This window comes from Protopterus annectens, chromosome 15.part0 (genome assembly GCF_019279795.1).
Source record: "Protopterus annectens isolate FY-2018-M chromosome 15.part0, PAN1.0, whole genome shotgun sequence".
Classification (NCBI taxonomy): Eukaryota; Metazoa; Chordata; order Ceratodontiformes; family Protopteridae; genus Protopterus; species Protopterus annectens.
In genome coordinates, this window is record NC_056749.1 from 67,645,448 (window position 1) to 67,662,771 (window position 17,324).

General features: G+C 40.4%; 1 protein-coding gene across 1 annotated transcript in view; it reads right to left on the bottom strand.

Moving 5' to 3' along the window:
• The window catches only part of F8 (coagulation factor VIII), a 2,728,596-nt gene that overhangs the window by 2,411,252 nt on the left and 300,020 nt on the right, over window positions 1-17,324 (bottom strand). Inside the window, exon 4 of the mRNA XM_044057714.1 lies at window positions 10,468-10,680. Within this exon, the coding sequence (XP_043913649.1) occupies window positions 10,468-10,680 (213 nt within the window). The remainder of the gene's footprint in view (window positions 1-10,467; window positions 10,681-17,324) is intronic.

Consider the following 17,324-nt stretch of genomic DNA (forward strand, 5'->3'; position numbering starts at 1 on the left):
ATGTATCCATCACTAACTACTGACCTCTGTAATTACAGGTCTATAGCCATCCTCTCTCCACTATCCAAAATCCATAATGTATCCATCACCAACTACTGACCTCTGTAACTACTGGTCTATATCCATCCTCTCTCCACTATCCAAAATCCATAATGTATCCATCACCAACTACTGACCTCTGTAACTACTGGTCTATAGCCATCCTCTCTCCACTATCCAAAATCCATAATGTATCCATCACCACCTACTGTCCTATGTAACTACTGGTCTATAGCCATCCTCTCTCCACTATCCAAAATCCATAATGTATCCATCACAACTACTGACCTCTGTAACTATTAGTCTATAGCCATCCTCTCTCCACTATTCAAAATCCATAATGTATCCATCACCAAATACTGACCTCTGTAACTACTGGTCTATAGCCATCCTCTCTCCACTATCCAAAATCCATAATGTATCCATCACCAACTACTGACCTCTGTAACTACTTGTCTATAGCCATCCTCTCTCCACTATCCAAAATCCATGATATATCCATCACCAACTACTGACCTCTGTAACTACTGCTCTATAGCCATCCTCTCTCCACTATCCAAAATCCATAATGTATCCTTCACCAACTACTGACCTCTGTAACCACTGGTCTATAGCTATCCTCTCTCCACTATCCAAAATCCATAATGTATCCATCACCAACTACTGACCACTGTAACTACTGGTCTACAGCCATCCTCTCTCCACTATCCAAGATCCATAATGTATCCATCACCAACTACTGACCTCTGTAACTACTCATCTATAGCCATACTCTCTCCACTATCCAAGATCCATAATGTATCCATCACCAACTACTGACCTCTGTAACTTCTGGTCTATAGCCATCCTCTCTCCACTATCCAAAATCCATAATGTATCCATCACCAACTATTGACCTCTGTAACTATTGGTCTATAGCCATCTTCTCTCCACTATCCAAAAGCCATAATGTATCCATCACCAACTACTGACCTCTGTAACTACTGGTCTATAGCCATTCTCTCTCCACTATCCAAAATCCATAATGTATCCATCACCAACTACTGACCTCTGTAACTACTGGTCTATAGCCATTCTCTCTCCACTATCCAAAATCCATATTGTACCCATCACCAACTACTGACCTCTGTAACTACTCGTATATAGCCATCCTCTCTCCACTATCCAAAATCCATAATGTATCCATCACCAACTCTGTAATTACTGGTCTATAGCCATTCTCTCTCCATTATCCAAAATCCATAATGTATCCATCACCAACTACTGACCTCTGTAACTACTGGTCTATAGCCATCCTCTCGCCACTATCCAAAATCCATAATGTATCCATCACCAACTAATGACCTCTGTAACTACTGGTCTATAGCCATTCTCTCTCCACTATCCAAAATCCATAATGTATCCGTCACCAACTACTGACCTCTGTAACTACTGGTCTATAGCCATTCTCTCTCCACTATCCAAAATCCATAATGTATCCATCACCAACTACTGACCTCTGTAACAACTGGTCTATAGCCATCCTCTCGCCACTATCCAAAATCCATAATGTATCCATCACCAATTACTGACCTCTGTAACTACTGGTCTATAGCCATTCTCTCTCCACTATCCAATATCCATAATGTATCCTTCACCAACTACTGACCTCTGTAACTACTGGTCTATAGCCATTCTCTCTCCACTATCCAAAATCCATAATGTATCCATCACCAACTACTGACCTCTGTAACTACTGGTCTATAGCCATCCTCTCTCCACTATCCAAAATCCATAATGTATCCATCACCAACTACTGACCTCTGTAACTACTGGTCTATAGCCATCCTCCCTCCACTATCCATAATCCATAATGTATCCATCACCAACTACTGACCTCTGTAACTACTGGTCTATAGCCATCCTCTCTCCACTATCCAAAATCCATAATGTATCCATCACCAACTACTGACCTCTGTAACTACTGGTCTATAGCCATCCTCTCTCCACTATCCAAAATCCATAATGTATCCATCACCAACTACTGACCTCTGTAACTACTGATCTATAGTCATCCTCTCTCCACTATCCAAAATCCATAATATATCCATAACCAACTACTGACCTCTGTAACTACTGGTCTATAGCCATCCTCTCTCCACTATCCAAAATCCACAATGTATCCATCACCAACTACTGACCTCTGTAACTACTGGTCTATAGCCATCCTCTCGCCACTATCCAAAATCCATAATGTATCCATTACCAACTACTGACCTCTGTAACTACTGGTCTATAGCCATCCTCTCGCCACTATCCAAAATCAATAATGTATCCATCACCATCTACTGACCTCTGTAATTACTGGTCTATAGCCATCCTCTCTCCACATCCAAAATCCATAATGTATCCATCACCACCTACTGACCTCTGTAACTACTGGTCTATAGCCATCCTCTCTCCACTATCCAAATTCCATAATGTATCCATCACCAACTACTGAACTCCTTAACTACTGGTCTATAGCCATCCTCTCTACACTATCCAAAATCCATAATGTATCCATCACCAACTACTGACCTCTGTAACTACTGGTCTATAGCCATCCTCTCTCCACTATCCAAAATCCATAATGTATCCATCACCAGCTACTAACCTCTGTAACTACTGGTCTATAGCCATTCTCTCTCCACTATCCAAAATCCATAATGTATCCATCACCAACTACTGACCTCTGTAACTACAGGTCTATAGCCATCCTCTCTCCACTATCCAAAATCCATAATGTATCCATCACCAACTACTGACCTCTGTAACTACTGGTCTATAGCCATTCTCTCTCCACTATCCAAAATCCATAATGTATCCATCACCAACTACTGATCTTAATACTGCACAACAAGTTTTCCTTCCTCACCCATCAAACGTTTCATCTGCATCACATGACAGTTTTTCCACTGTTCAATTTTTACACCTTCAGCCACCTGAATTGTAATGCTGGCAACTTGCCATCAGCTGTATTCCTAGACCTCTCCAAAGCCTTCAGTATGGTATTCTACCTTATAATTCTAAACAGACTATCCTCCTTGGGACTAGAAACTCACTTTCTCTTGTGACTCACTAGTTACCTATCTGGTGAACATCATGCAGTTAAATGGAACACTGATATCTCCTCCTTTCTTCCCATTTCCATTGGTGTCACCCAAGGATCTTGCCTTGGCCCTCTTCTATTCAGTATCTTCAAAAATGCCTTAGTAACATGCAAATGAGTTTGTTGATCTGCTCAGCTAATTCCACTGAAAGACCTCAAGACACTAAACAGAATTCCCTCCTGTCTGTTGAGAAGTGTCTGAGCACCTCCCAACTCTTCTTAAACCCCCACAAAACAAAATTACTTTTCACACCCAAACCATATCAAGACAAATAAAAATCCCATTTCTCCCTACATTCTACCTACAATACTAAACTTGAAACAGTCTCACACACCAGGCGTCTAGGAATCACAGCTGATGACAACATGAAGTTTGATCTTCATGTAAAAGAAACCGTGGAAAAAAAAACTTAGCCAAAATTCAGCACCCTTTACAGACTCCAGTCTTACTGAACTGAAAAAGCTAAATTACACACAACAACAGCATTCCTACCACCAACCCTGGTTTATAGAATCACCATTCTCGTTCATCTGAAAGCAGCCCAAATACACCTTTTTAAGCTATGCTACAACAAAATTGCTAAAGTTACAGCCAGCCAATCATATAGTTCTTGATATACAGCCCTAAAACTGTTTGTCTGGATGCAACTCCCCCACTGGTATCACAGCATCAGCTGACCATCATTCACAATCTTATCCATTGCCCGGATAAATACCATAGCCTTTCCAATAACCTTTTTCAATATACCCCAAACAGAACCCTTTGATCCAGTGATAAATACCTACTTATGGTGACCAGATCAAACTACCTAGGTGGAGACTCTCTTCTCATGCCATGTCTCCAAAAGACAGAATAACCTACTCCTCTTAAAACTGGATACTAAACACACTTCCTTCAGCAGCAGTTCAAACAACATCTGAGAGAATCCTGGTTGTGCTCCTGCTCTAACCTTGGTTAAAAAGAAAATACCCAGCCCTCCTGGTTTGCAAAAATATTTTATTTTTTCCCAACAAGTTAGCCCTCCTTATGTCCACTCCTTATGTCTAACATATGCATATTTGGCTTCACTGGCTTTCTGCTAGGTTTCATCTGTCTTTTATCACCTCACTCAAATCGATTTACTAAATATTCCTCTACAGCAGTGGACATCTTGCTTATTAAGATGCCAGCTATACAATACTTTTTCATGATGTGTACACATATAAAGCCTTCCTATGAAAATTCTTCATTGATATAAACGTGTGTGTATGTTTTAAAATTAAATATTTTGCATTCATATTTGTCTTTTTATGAAGCTTTTCTCCCTCAGTGGCCCCAGCACAGCAGCCAGCCAGCTTCCCAAACCCAATTCTCCTCACTCTCACTCACTCTGGCTGTTCATAGGCTGGACCCTTTCTGGACAGAAGGGTATCTGAATCAGATTAAGGTAAATCTTCAGGATTTTACTGCATTGAGAAAGAAAGGTAGATTTACTCTTTGCCAACAAGCAACAATCACAATCAAAAAATCAACCAAATAGCAGTATCAAATGTAACAATTTTATTTATTTACATTGGTTTATAGGGATGCCCCGTTGCCCCTTTTCATTGGACACTGAGGGAGAAAAGCTTCATAAAAAGACAAATATTAATACAAAATGTTTAATTTTCAAACATACTTCTACTTCTACCCATAGGCAACTGCAATAGTGAATAAATGTGACCATCTATTGTTACGGGTAAGTATAACTTATACAACTGTACTATGAGTTTCAGACTTCGGATCCTTAAAAAATGCATACTAATGCAAATCTTGTTACTCAAGCAACTTTCTAAGTTTATAAGTACAACATTTAAATCTGTCCCTGATTTTAGACATTGCCCTCCCCCCAACCATTATTTTTGGCTTTGTCCAGAATTCTTGCACTAAGTGGTTGAGGGAGTACCTATTCAACAACAACCCCACTAAAACTCTACTCCTTCCCACCTCCAACTTCTTTACTAGCTGAGCTACTAATTGATTTTAGGTCATCTCTGTCACAACTGGGCTCCATCTCCTTACACCACTGTGCTGGACGTTATGACCATGTTCAAATGACAGAAGCTTAGGCTTCCATCATCCCATCATATTTGTTTGACGTGAGGCTGCAGAATACAAAAGTTCACAATGAGCATGCCTGATGTCAATGGTCCACATAAATGTAGTAGGCCAGACACTGCATTTGGTGCGGTGAAGGCATACAAAATTGAATTGCTGCTTCATTTGCATGGCCACTATCAAAGTATAAGTTGTAGCAATTAACTGGCTGTCTTTTTCTGTGTTCTGCTTTTAAGTCTCTCGCTCTTTTTTTTTTTTTGAGAGAAATGCATACTCTGTTTTAAAAACACTAAGGAAGCCTCTTCCTGGAGTATGCATGTGCATGTTAAACCGCTGGTTAGTCGCTTATATTTGAACTACACAAGTACTAATAGCATAGCAATGAATTGACTATACTAAGGATGTGGAACATCACCGGATAGTTGGCATAGTTCCCACGTCAAGTACCCAACAATGGAGAAAACGCAGCAAAGCCAAAACCTGTTCTGGACACCATTTCTACAGTACACATCTGAACTGAACTTTTATTTGAAAATAACTGGCTGGTACTTTGTTAGAGAGGTGTTACTACAAGTTTTATATCAACATTCACAATACAAATAATTCAGAAAAACAATTTTAAAGCTGATTTTAAATGTTACCTTCTGCCACATTAAATTTAACCTTTGTTCATACGTGCATACTTTTAACTAAAATATTTTTTCTGGGAAGGTGCACATCAACAGTTCCAGTCACCTGTTTTTTATATTTCTTGAACACCTGGACACCTATCCTCACAATGTAATGATGGCGAGTTTTACTTCACAGTCCCCGCCCATATTAGCACGCACGCATCGCTGACGTTTTTTGAAGTAGTTCTGAGCCAGTCTCCAGGCAGAAACGAGGCATAAGGTCAGTACCTACCTCCATAACTAAAACAAATATGGGCCTGACAGCTTACTTTTATCTGGCGCTGGAATATGTCAGCAGCTGTAGTGACAGGTAAGAGATGCTTCCCACCTGAATGATCAGTGCATCATTGCTACATTCAGCACAACTGACCAATGACATAATAGACCTACACCCCACTGATAAAAGTCATATAACTTTTTGCAGGGGGCTTGATCCAAGCACTCTTCACATGGGTGTAAGATCACCACTGACTCCTAAATCATACATTTCAGATGTCCAGATTTCTCACAGAATGTCCAGGTTTTTGCCTCACATTTTTGGTCTGTGCCTTCCAAGATTTTTTTTTTTTTGGAAATTACTGAGGGCTGATGTCACTAAATAATGATGCACACTTGAATTTCAGATTCTATAGCCTTCAGAAAACACATACTAACAAAAATCCTGTTCTAGCAGTTTTTTTAAGTTTAAGAGCAGTATTTAAAATATGTCCCTATTTTTGGGCCTTTGTCCCCCCATTGTTTTAGGCTTTGCCCAGATATCTTGCACTATGAGTTTGAGAGGTATACCACTGACTAACTGAAAACAAAATAAATGAACAAATAAAAACAAATCCAAAGATGAGGCAGAACTCACAGACCAATTTAATAAACTGTTAGCGCTTTCATTTTGTAACATACAAAACTTCAGACAAATAAAATATGGAAATTCCTATTTAAATAAGCATTAAAATCACATGTCCAAGAAAACACCAATAACATTTCCCCACAAAAGCCACTGCCCTTAAATGGGATGTCTTACAGTGAATTATATTAGTTTATATAAACCTCAAATCCAGCTCACATAGGTTCATAGGTTGGTATTAGGCTATCGGACCTAGGGCCTATACAAGCCTAGCCATAACAATTCCCTGGATATTTCTTCCCACAATATTTATTTCCATGGACCCCTGTCTAGCAGGGCAACTGATGTGATCCCCAGGGTGAATTTCCTATCTCCCATCCAGTCGTCAAGGTTCCTTTTGAAGAGGGCCAAGGAGGCACTCTGCTTGACATATATGGGCAGTCTATTCCAGAGTATGGGGAGCCTCTGGGTCAGGAACCTATCCCTCCAGCATGTTTTGTTCATTGTGATGACAAGGTTTAGATCCCTGGAGTGTGTGGCTCTGAGGGATTGGCATTTCATTAAGTGGAGCATGTCCAACAGCTCAGGGTTTGACATGGCCTTGTATGTTAAGCATGATCCCAGTAGAGCAGTCATAAAAAAATCTTTATTTTATGCCTATTTTTTTAAAAGCTTTAAGCTTTAAGAAAGGTGTAATTGTGGCCATTTCATTTAATCCTGGCCAACAATATGAATTCCAAAATATCTGCCAATGCACCTCCCTTGCTTCAAGTTTTATTTTCCATGGACCACCTCTCTGATCAGCTGATTAATTCCAAAATGCCAAAAACATAAAGGTGTGGCCAGAATGTTCTGGTATGTCTTGATTGCATCGGTATTCTTGCTCCTAGTTATGTCGTACAGTAAGTTGTACTTTAGACTATTCAGGAGGCATCCTGCAATGCTGTTGGGGTTCCATTGAGACCATGTTCTTGGCTTTATTGAATGTAACCAGTGCAAGCTCCCTAGTTGTACTGAAGAGGTTATGTTTGAGGGTATTTTGCGGGGGATGGTTGGGGGTTGAGAGGTGGGGTAAAGTTGGAAAAGAATTTATCTAACGGGTTTGCTATATCACCAGACTTGGTTAACGAGGCACCATTAACCACCAGTTCAGCACATTCTTGTGTGTTGCCCTTGAGGTTTCTGACATAGCTGTAGACTTTATGGCTATCTTTCACCTGGGAGGCTAACTTAAATTCAAAATTGGCTTGGCTTGACATAATTAGCCCTCCTATTTATCTGTCTACTTCCTTATTTATTTGCCTTATTTGTTTTCCTTTTGTTGTATATCCTGTTTAATTTGGGAATACCACCAGGGTGGTTTGTTTTTCAGGCTAGTCCTGGGCTGGTGTCTGGTAGATACAACAGCCTCTGCATCAACTGACATGGTTGTACAGACCAATTCAGCACAGGCTATTGTGTTCTCAAGGTTTGAAGAGGCATTGGATTTTTGACAAACCATCACTTAAAAGGTAATTTGCCTTGGAATAGTTTCGTAATGTTACTGGTTTTAATGGATTGTTACATAGTAGATTTTTATTTCAAAGGATGCCACTTTATGGTGGGTCCTTACCAGGCAGGACAACACATGGGGGCTGTGCAGCATTTTCTCATATTTCCCATATTTGTAAGCATGTGGCCCACTATGTTGGAACCTGTAGTAGGTGTATTTACTGTTTGGTCAAGATTGTATTTACAAAGTCCAGGAATCTCTGCCTGTAGATTTGAGGCTATGTAGGATATAGCGGGACAATTAAAATCTCCCATGATAGGGTGTTAGGTTGGATGGTCAGTGTCTCTAGTAGGTACAAGAAGTATGCATTGTTAGCTACTTGGAACATGATGCTTGATCTATAGCTGACTAGGATGTAGTATAGGATTTTGTCTATGGTGATCTATACATGGAGGAATTCCAACATGTCATCCTGTTTGACCACCCTAGAGGTATACTTGTTATTGATGTATATTGAGACACCTCCACCTTTAACCCTTGTCTGTGCAGCTACTGGTCTTAGTGTGGAAGACACTGAAACCTTGCACTGCTGGGGTACTATCTGCCACTTTAAACCATGCTCTGTAAGTGCACACATGTCTATATTCTTGAGTGTAGAGTTTGTAGAGTTTTTTTTGTATTTAGACTCTGGCATTGAGCAGTAACACCTTGAGGTTCATTTAAGTAGATTTTGCAATGTCGGTAGGTTTGTTAATTTGGCATTGCTTAAGAAAGGCACTATGGGGGAGGATAAAGTTTTAGCCAGTGTTGAAAAGCCTACAGGGAAATGTGCAGACCATCCTTAGCAAAGCAACATGATCTGGTAACAATGTTGTCCTAAGCTGACCAATATTGGATCCCCTTAGACTGAGACCAGAAAGACAAACAGTCATCCTCAATGATGGTAATATGCTGCTGGTATCATCTCAGTGATACATTGTATCATTGTATCATTGCATCATTGTATCATCCTCAGTGATGGTAATATGCTGCTCAATGCATTGTGACATCATCCTCAGTGATACATTGTATCATTATAGCATTGTATCATTGTATCATCCAAAGTGATGGTAATATGCTGCTCAATGCATTGTGACATCATCCTCAGTGATACATTGTATCATTGTAACATTGTAGCATTGTATCATCCTCAGTGATGGTAATATGCTGCTCAATGCTAGGCACATACCAGCCTGAGATGTACAGTAAGAAAGGTCTAGATTGTCCCTCTTCATACAGTCCAAAGGTATGTCTGAGGTCGTTTACACATACATGGACTACAATAGAATCATACTGGTACCTGTTGCATAATGACTTGAGTGTGTGCATGATTTGGCAGATCCCGGCTCCAGATTAGCAACTAACAGTTGTCTTCTTGCTCAGCCTGGTTAGAGGGGCATCGGTATGGTAGATATTACACCCTCAAGTCTGCATGAACTTCCATACTGCAGGCTTGCAAGCTCCTAAACATGTGCCTAGTCTATGCATGCCAGAATTGTTTTTCTGAGTTCTCCAACTTTTCCAGCCTGCACTAAATGAACGTACCACAGACATCACTTCCTTATTATCCTTCTCAGGTAAGAGATAATGATTTACCTGCCCACATCTTCCCAACACACACCTTTATCTGCTTCCACAGAACACCACGACCTAGTAATTTTGCCAGTAACTCTGGGGCCATTGTTACAACATTTGAACTCCATGTGTTGTCACATTGTCGTGAAGTCATAATACAAGGACATAAACTCACATGTTTGTAACATGCTGTCGTAAATGATCAGATTGTCATTCCTCCTGAAAGGACTAGATACAGAATGCAGAACCCTTTTATGTTTTAACAAAAATGTTCAGAGATGTGTGTGTCACCCATTAAAGGGCTGCAGAGCCCAAAAAATTAAATGGGAAGACTTAAGTAGTTGTATGAGCAGATGACAAACACATTTACATAAAAATGGAGAAAGGTAAGGAACAGATGAGCTCCAGCTGCGAAAGAGTGAAATGGAGACAAAAACTGAGACAGTGAAAGAATTAGAGAGAGAGGATGAGAGAAAGAGAAACAGAGGGGGAGAGAGACTATATGATGCCTTATGATACCTTATATCATTTTATGGAAGTGACAATCTGATGATTAAAGAAACAAAAGCATGATTAACAGCTTATCTTCTAAGTGTGACTTACCTGCTTTACAGATAAGTAGAGGCCCAATCAGGCCTGAGTTGAGGTCCTTCACTGAATTGACATGGGACATATAACTGTAGGTCAGGCATTGTGGGTCATTATCTGTTGGACCCAAATCCGGTGTTATATCCCACCTGTAGGTATAGTTACCACCAGGTTGAACTGCGTCATCCTCTTTCTCAAATGCACTTGTTCCATCATCATAGCTTGACCCTACAGTATGTGAAAAGCAGAAGGAAACAGAATTATTAGAATACATCATGTTTATTCTTCTGTGTAGAAACAAGAGATGCAAAACTTCCTCTGAATCGGTTCATATGTGTTTTCTGAGTTTAGGACTGTGCTTACAGTTCAGCTGCTGCACAAAAGTTTCTGATATACTATTGACAGACTCATTGGGAGTCGATGTATCAAAAAACACACAATCTCCAATTCATCAAAATACTTAATAAAGGGATTAAGCCCCTGCAATCAATAACTTTAAATATGCCATCTCACTAGATTACCTCCACTGTTATGAAATCACCCATAACCACACATGAAAGCACCCTACACAAAAATAGCCTCAAACAGCTCTGAAACTCGACAGAAATTTGATCTCCTAACATCCTCAACTCACAAGCCTCATAACAATACAAATCTATTCTATGAAAAAAAAAAACACCATGGAATGAAATGGTAACTCAGAAGAATGTGACAGCATACATCTGAACCTCTTAGGACAAGAAATCTGAATAAAGCTTAAAATAATGGGGCAAAGGCTCAAAAATAGAGGCAACTTTTAAATATTATTATAAACTTAGAAAGTTGCTAGAATAACAGGATTTGTATTAGCATGCATTTTCTGAATGATATGAAGTCTGAAAGTAAAACTAATGTCATTATTTAGTGACTTCAGTACTCAGTGATTTGCCAGAAAACCACAAATTTTATGAAGAGCAGACCAAAAAATAAGAAGCAAAGATCCTCCTATATTCTGCAAAAATCTGGACAGTTTAGAGAAGTGAGACAGTTTCCATTTCATTTGAAGTGTATGTCAGCACAGCAGATGTAATCCACATAATATTACACTGCTGAATTCTTCAGTTAGATTTCACTCCAAACATAGACCTTGCATCCAAATAAGGACCTCATTGCCATATAATTTATATTTTCCATATTGATTGGAAAAGCCTTAGGTTCTAAGGTTGCTCTGCTAAATCCATCTCTGAACTTCAAACTATTACTCAAGCTGTTTTCTCTAAGGTTGAGACTTGGTTCTCAAAACGCTGCCTACTCCTAAACGCTAAAAAAACCAAACTCCTACTCTTTAAGCCCAGTACCAGATCCCCTCTATTAGATTTCACTATCCTATCTAAAAATGGAACCATTATATCTCCAGACCCCGATAGCAAACTGCTAGGTGTCACGATAGACAACAACCTTACCTTTGATTGTCATATCAACAACACCATTAAATCTGTAAACAGGAAACTCGGCTCTCTTTATAGAATTAAAACTTTCTTAACCTCCCAAGCCAAAGCTACTCTTGCCCACTCTCATCTTATCTCGACTCTTCTATATGCCTCACCAATCTATACGAACCTTAAGAAAAATAATCTCTCAAAATTATCTTCCACGTACAATAATATAGCTAGATTTGTCACTGGTCAACCCTTCAGAACTCACCACTGTCTGAATCTGCAGCAACTTAACTGGCTTGAATTGTCAAATACGTTGATTCAGTCCCAACTGACATTTGTCCATAAAGCATTCTACCAACCTCAAAATACACCTATCCTCTCCAACCTCATAACCCCCTACTCTAACCTGAACTCCCTCCGTTCATCTAGTAAGCTGCTAGTTACCTTAACCAAATCCAATAACCTAGCAGGTGATTCCCTTTTCTCTAACACTATTGGAAAACACTGGAATCAATTACCTACTGAACTTACTTCCATTGCATCTACTGCTCTGTTTAAACAAAAAATCAGAATTTACCTTAAAAGCCACTGGATGTGTCCCTGCTCTAATCTCGACTAAAGTATTTGCTCCATCTAATCCATTCTCTCTCTCCCTTCTTTTCTCTACATCCTTGCTTCCTCTCTTTTTCTTTCCATTCTCTACCTCTTTAAACTCCTCCTCTTCATCTTTCCTCCTTATGGCTACAAATCTCTTCCATACTAGTATTTTTCTTTATTCTTGCTCTCTCCTTTTTTGCTGCTTCTCTCTCCTTGATCTTTGATCTCTCTTCTTGGTATTAAAACATGTTAGTATGTTCATCTGGATGTTACTTGTACCCTAAATTGTCGACTTCCTCTTCTTCCTTTTGTCAACTTTCTCTCATTTCTCTTACCCTGCTCTTACTCTTACTACTCTTGTGTTAGAAATAGGTAATAATGTGTATTATGATTTATTTTTTTGTGCTTAAAATGTACTTTTGTTTTTGTTTAAATGTGGAGCTTTTCTCCCCGGGCCTCTGCTGAAAATGGAAATATATCCAGTTGGACTAGCCCGGTTAACAAATGTAAAATAAAAAATAAAATAAAATTCTGTGTAGGTTATGCGATTGTTTTTTTCTCTTCCTTATATGCAGATTGTCCTATGTCTGTCTATTGTGAAATATTGTCATCGTTTTGGACTTCACAATCCCCTCAGTAGGTCACTCAGAGTTATCACGATTCCATCTCAAACAATGTTGCTTTACATTGCAGATGAGCCCACCGTCTTGTCTTTACAATGCATTATTCTATTCTCAAACCTCTCATTTTATGAAAGATGCTACACTTTTCAGTGCTGTTGATTTCCTCAACATATTCATGGATCTAAATAAAGGGATGGAAAAGAATATATATGCACACTCATCAAAAAACTGCATATACTCACTGCATCCTCTTGCCATCAACAAGTTATATGAAATATATTGATCTCATAAATTAGGTAGATCTAGTTACCATAAAAGGAACTGAGAAAACATTAACTTCCATAGCAGTCAGTTTTTCTCTGTTCTTTGCCTGTCCTCCTCCTGACCATTGGTGTCCCTCCAATGAGCAGTAGCCATTCTTTTTCTAGCAATGAGAGCATGGCCACTGACAGGTAGCAGCAGCCAAACAGAAGAAGGTGTCAGTCAGACATGTATATTTGCTTTACCTAGGCTGTCCAGAGACCATCAGCCTGCCTTGCAGGCTACTGCCAGCCAAGTGGCCTGATAATTACATGTCAGACCTTTCTGGCTGTCATTTTTAGTGCCCACAAGAGAGGCCCAAAATCACCATCTGACCTCCCTTGCAATATTAAAGCTTACTTACTGTCTCACCTGGCTCTCCATTCCCCTACAGCTGCCACTCCCTTCAGTCTTTCCATGGGCCCACACGGAAGCCTTCACTGGTTATGACAGCTGGGGAATTTTGATACAACTTAACCATGATGTAATGTTTGCTTTCTCCATGTGCATCCATGTTATCAAACTTATGCCAGCGAATGCTACCATCACCAGCTTGGACATGACAAGCCCATAATGTTCTGGTCCTGGCTATGCTCAGTTACATGTAAGTCTCTACTTGCAGGCTAGCAATCAGCCAACCTGAAGTAGCTGTCCCTCACTCTCTCCCATGACAGATGAGCATGCATCAGAGACGCATTCCAGCCCCCTCATGCCCTGTTCTTCCAGTGCCCAAACTTGAGTCATGGTTGTCATTGTGGTGTTATCCCTCAATGCCACAGATATATTTTTATCAATGATTTAAGTGGATTGGTCTATTGACCTTTACTTCCATGACCTGGGCTACAAGGCTTCAAAGGGAAAAATATAGTTTATTTACACATTTGTGTGTCTCTATATCTATATCCATATATCTGTACACCTGTTTATATCCATAGTCTATATCTTTAAATATTGTATTTATATATGTATATTTATGTGTGTGTGCGCGCTCGTATACCTGTCTATTTATCTATATATAATTATATTTGTATGTATCGGTCACCCAATCTACTGTGTTAGAACACACTTCATTCAAATTTTCAAAGTAAAGTCATTGAATGTAATGCATTTTGAACAAAGCTAGTGGAAGTGCAGTATTTGTCCAACATCACTGAATACCAGTGATAGAAATTTTCCCTTTTCTCTAGTATTGCGCAATATCAGAATTAGTATATTTGAAGTTATCAGGGATGTGGGGATACCTCCTCTGCAAAAAAATAACTAACTTGTTTTGAATCCACGGTGGTGCAGCGGTAGCATTGTTGCCTCACAGCAAGAGGTTCTCCCGTTCGATTCTCAACTAGTGTGCGGGGAGTGCCTTTTGTGTGGAGTCTGCATGTCCTCCCGGCAGGTCAAGTGGCATTCCGAAAGACATGCGTGAATGGGCGTGCCTTCGTTGAAGGTTGGGCGTCAAGCTGGCAACTCGGCACCATGAAAAATCTACTGCCAATCATTAGCGGACCGGAGATCCGCTGTGGCGCCCCTAACCGAGAAAAGCCAAAAGACAACAACAACTTTGATAATTCCATTTTTCAATGTATTTTGCATGAGAGAAGGCAATGTGCAATAAGTGTATTTCTATCAGCTGACATAAACTCATATATATGTTAGAGTGGAAATTAATGCAGCTGGGACACCAGTCTTTATAAAATTAGTGCAGTTTATTATGTACCAGCAAACTCAAATGTAGGTTATTCTAAGCAAACAAGTCTTGTGGTTTAAGTCCCAGTACAGCAGGTAACCTAAACACACTTTAAGATGCTAGCAACAATCTCAGAAAAGAAGTCTATTCAGGAGTTCTCAAAATAAACACTTTCAGTTTCTGCTTTCAGATCCTTGATTAGTGTGGACGACGTCTTCTTGAGCTGGCGCTTTGGCCACTGAACCTTTTTTTTCACAAAAGGCAAGCACAGGGATTTATGTCAAACCACTAAACAGACAGACTTTCGAAACTGATATGATCGACAATTCAGTCATTTGAAAAAAAACCCCTCAAACACCTGCATACAACACAAAAAATGATTTTGTAGGGGGGCAAGCCCCCTTGCACCTCCCACATCCCCTGTAAATTGTATATACCAACTCTGAGATTACACTACAGTGGGGTAAGGGCAGCTTCCCTTCACCCCCACTCCCCTGCTAATTACATATACTAATTCTGAGATCACTCTACAGTGGGGTAACAGAAAATACCCCTGTGCCCACACACCCCTGCAAATTATATATCCTAACTCTGAAATCACTCTACAGTGGAGTAAGGGCAAACTCTTCTGCACTCCCGCACCCCCCGCTAATTATAGATACTAACTCTGAGGTCACTCTATAGAGGAGTAAGGGCAGCCATCCTGCACCCACACACCCCCTGCTAATTATATATACTGACTCTGAGATTACACTGCAGTGGAGTAAAGCGCAGCGCAACTGCACCCACACACACCCTGCTAATTATATATACTAACCAAGATCATACTACAGTGGGGTAAATGCAGATCCTTGTATCCCCTTCACCCTCTGCTAATTATATATACTAATCTGAGATCACACTACAGTGGGGTAAAGGCAGCTCCCCTGCACCCTCTGACCCCCTGCTAATTATATATACTAACTCTGAGATCACACTACAGTGGAGTAAGGGCAGCCCCCCCTGCATCCTCTGACCCCCCGCTAATTCTATATACTAACTCTGAGATCACTTTACAGTGGGGTAAGGGCAGCCTCCCCCTGCACCCTCTGACCCCCTACTAATTATATATACTAACTCTGAGATCACTTTACAGTGGGGTAAGGGCAGCCCCCCCTGCACCCTCTGACCCCCTGCTAATTATATATACTAACTCTGAGATCACTTTACAGTGGGGTAAGGGCAGCCCCCCCTGCACCCTCTGACCCCCTGCTAATTATATATACTAACTCTGAGATCACTTTACAGTGGGGTAAGGGCAGCCCCCTTGCACCCTCTGACCCCCTGCTAATTATATATACTAACTCTGAGATCACTTTACAGTGGGGTAAGGGCAGCCGCCCCACACCCTCTGACCCCCTGCTAATTATATATACAAACTCAGAGATCACTTTACAGTGGGGTAAGGGCAGCCCCCCTGCACCCTCTGACCCGCTGCTAACTATATATACTAACTCTGAGATCACTTTACAGTGGGGTAAGGGCAGCCCCCCCGCACCCTCTGACCCCCTGCTAATTATATATACTAACTCTGAGATCACTTTACAGTGGAGTAAGGGCAGCCCTCCCTGCACCCTCTGACCCCCTGCTAATTATATATACTAACTCTGAGATCACTTTACAGTGGGATAAGGGCAGTCCTCCTGTACCCTCTGACCCCCTGCTAATTATATATACTAACTCTGAGATCACTTTACAGTGGGGTAAGTGTAGCCCCCCCTGCACCCTCTGACCCCCTGCTAATTATATATACTAACTCTGATATCACTTTACAGTGGGGTAAGGGCAGCCCCCCCCTGCACCCTCTGACCCCCTGATAATTATATATACTAACTCTGAGATCACTTTACAGTGGGGTAAGGGCAGCCCCCCCTGCACCCTCTGACCCCCTACTAATTATATATACTAACTCTGAGATCACACTACAGTGGGGGAAAATGACAAATTTCCTGATCCATACTGTAACGTGCTCTTGGTCAGAACAGTTCTAACTGAATCCCAGTCATATGGCTTCAGCTATATGGGTTTTGGCAATCTGTCCATCTGATGGTTTGATATATTTATTTATTTTATTTTACATTTGTTAACTGGGAAAGTCCATCTGGACATGTGTCCCTTTTTAGTGGAGGCCCGCAGAGAAAAGCTCCAATATCAAATAATACAAAGTCTTTAGTACAGAGTATAGTTAACACATATTAAAAAACATTAAGTTGC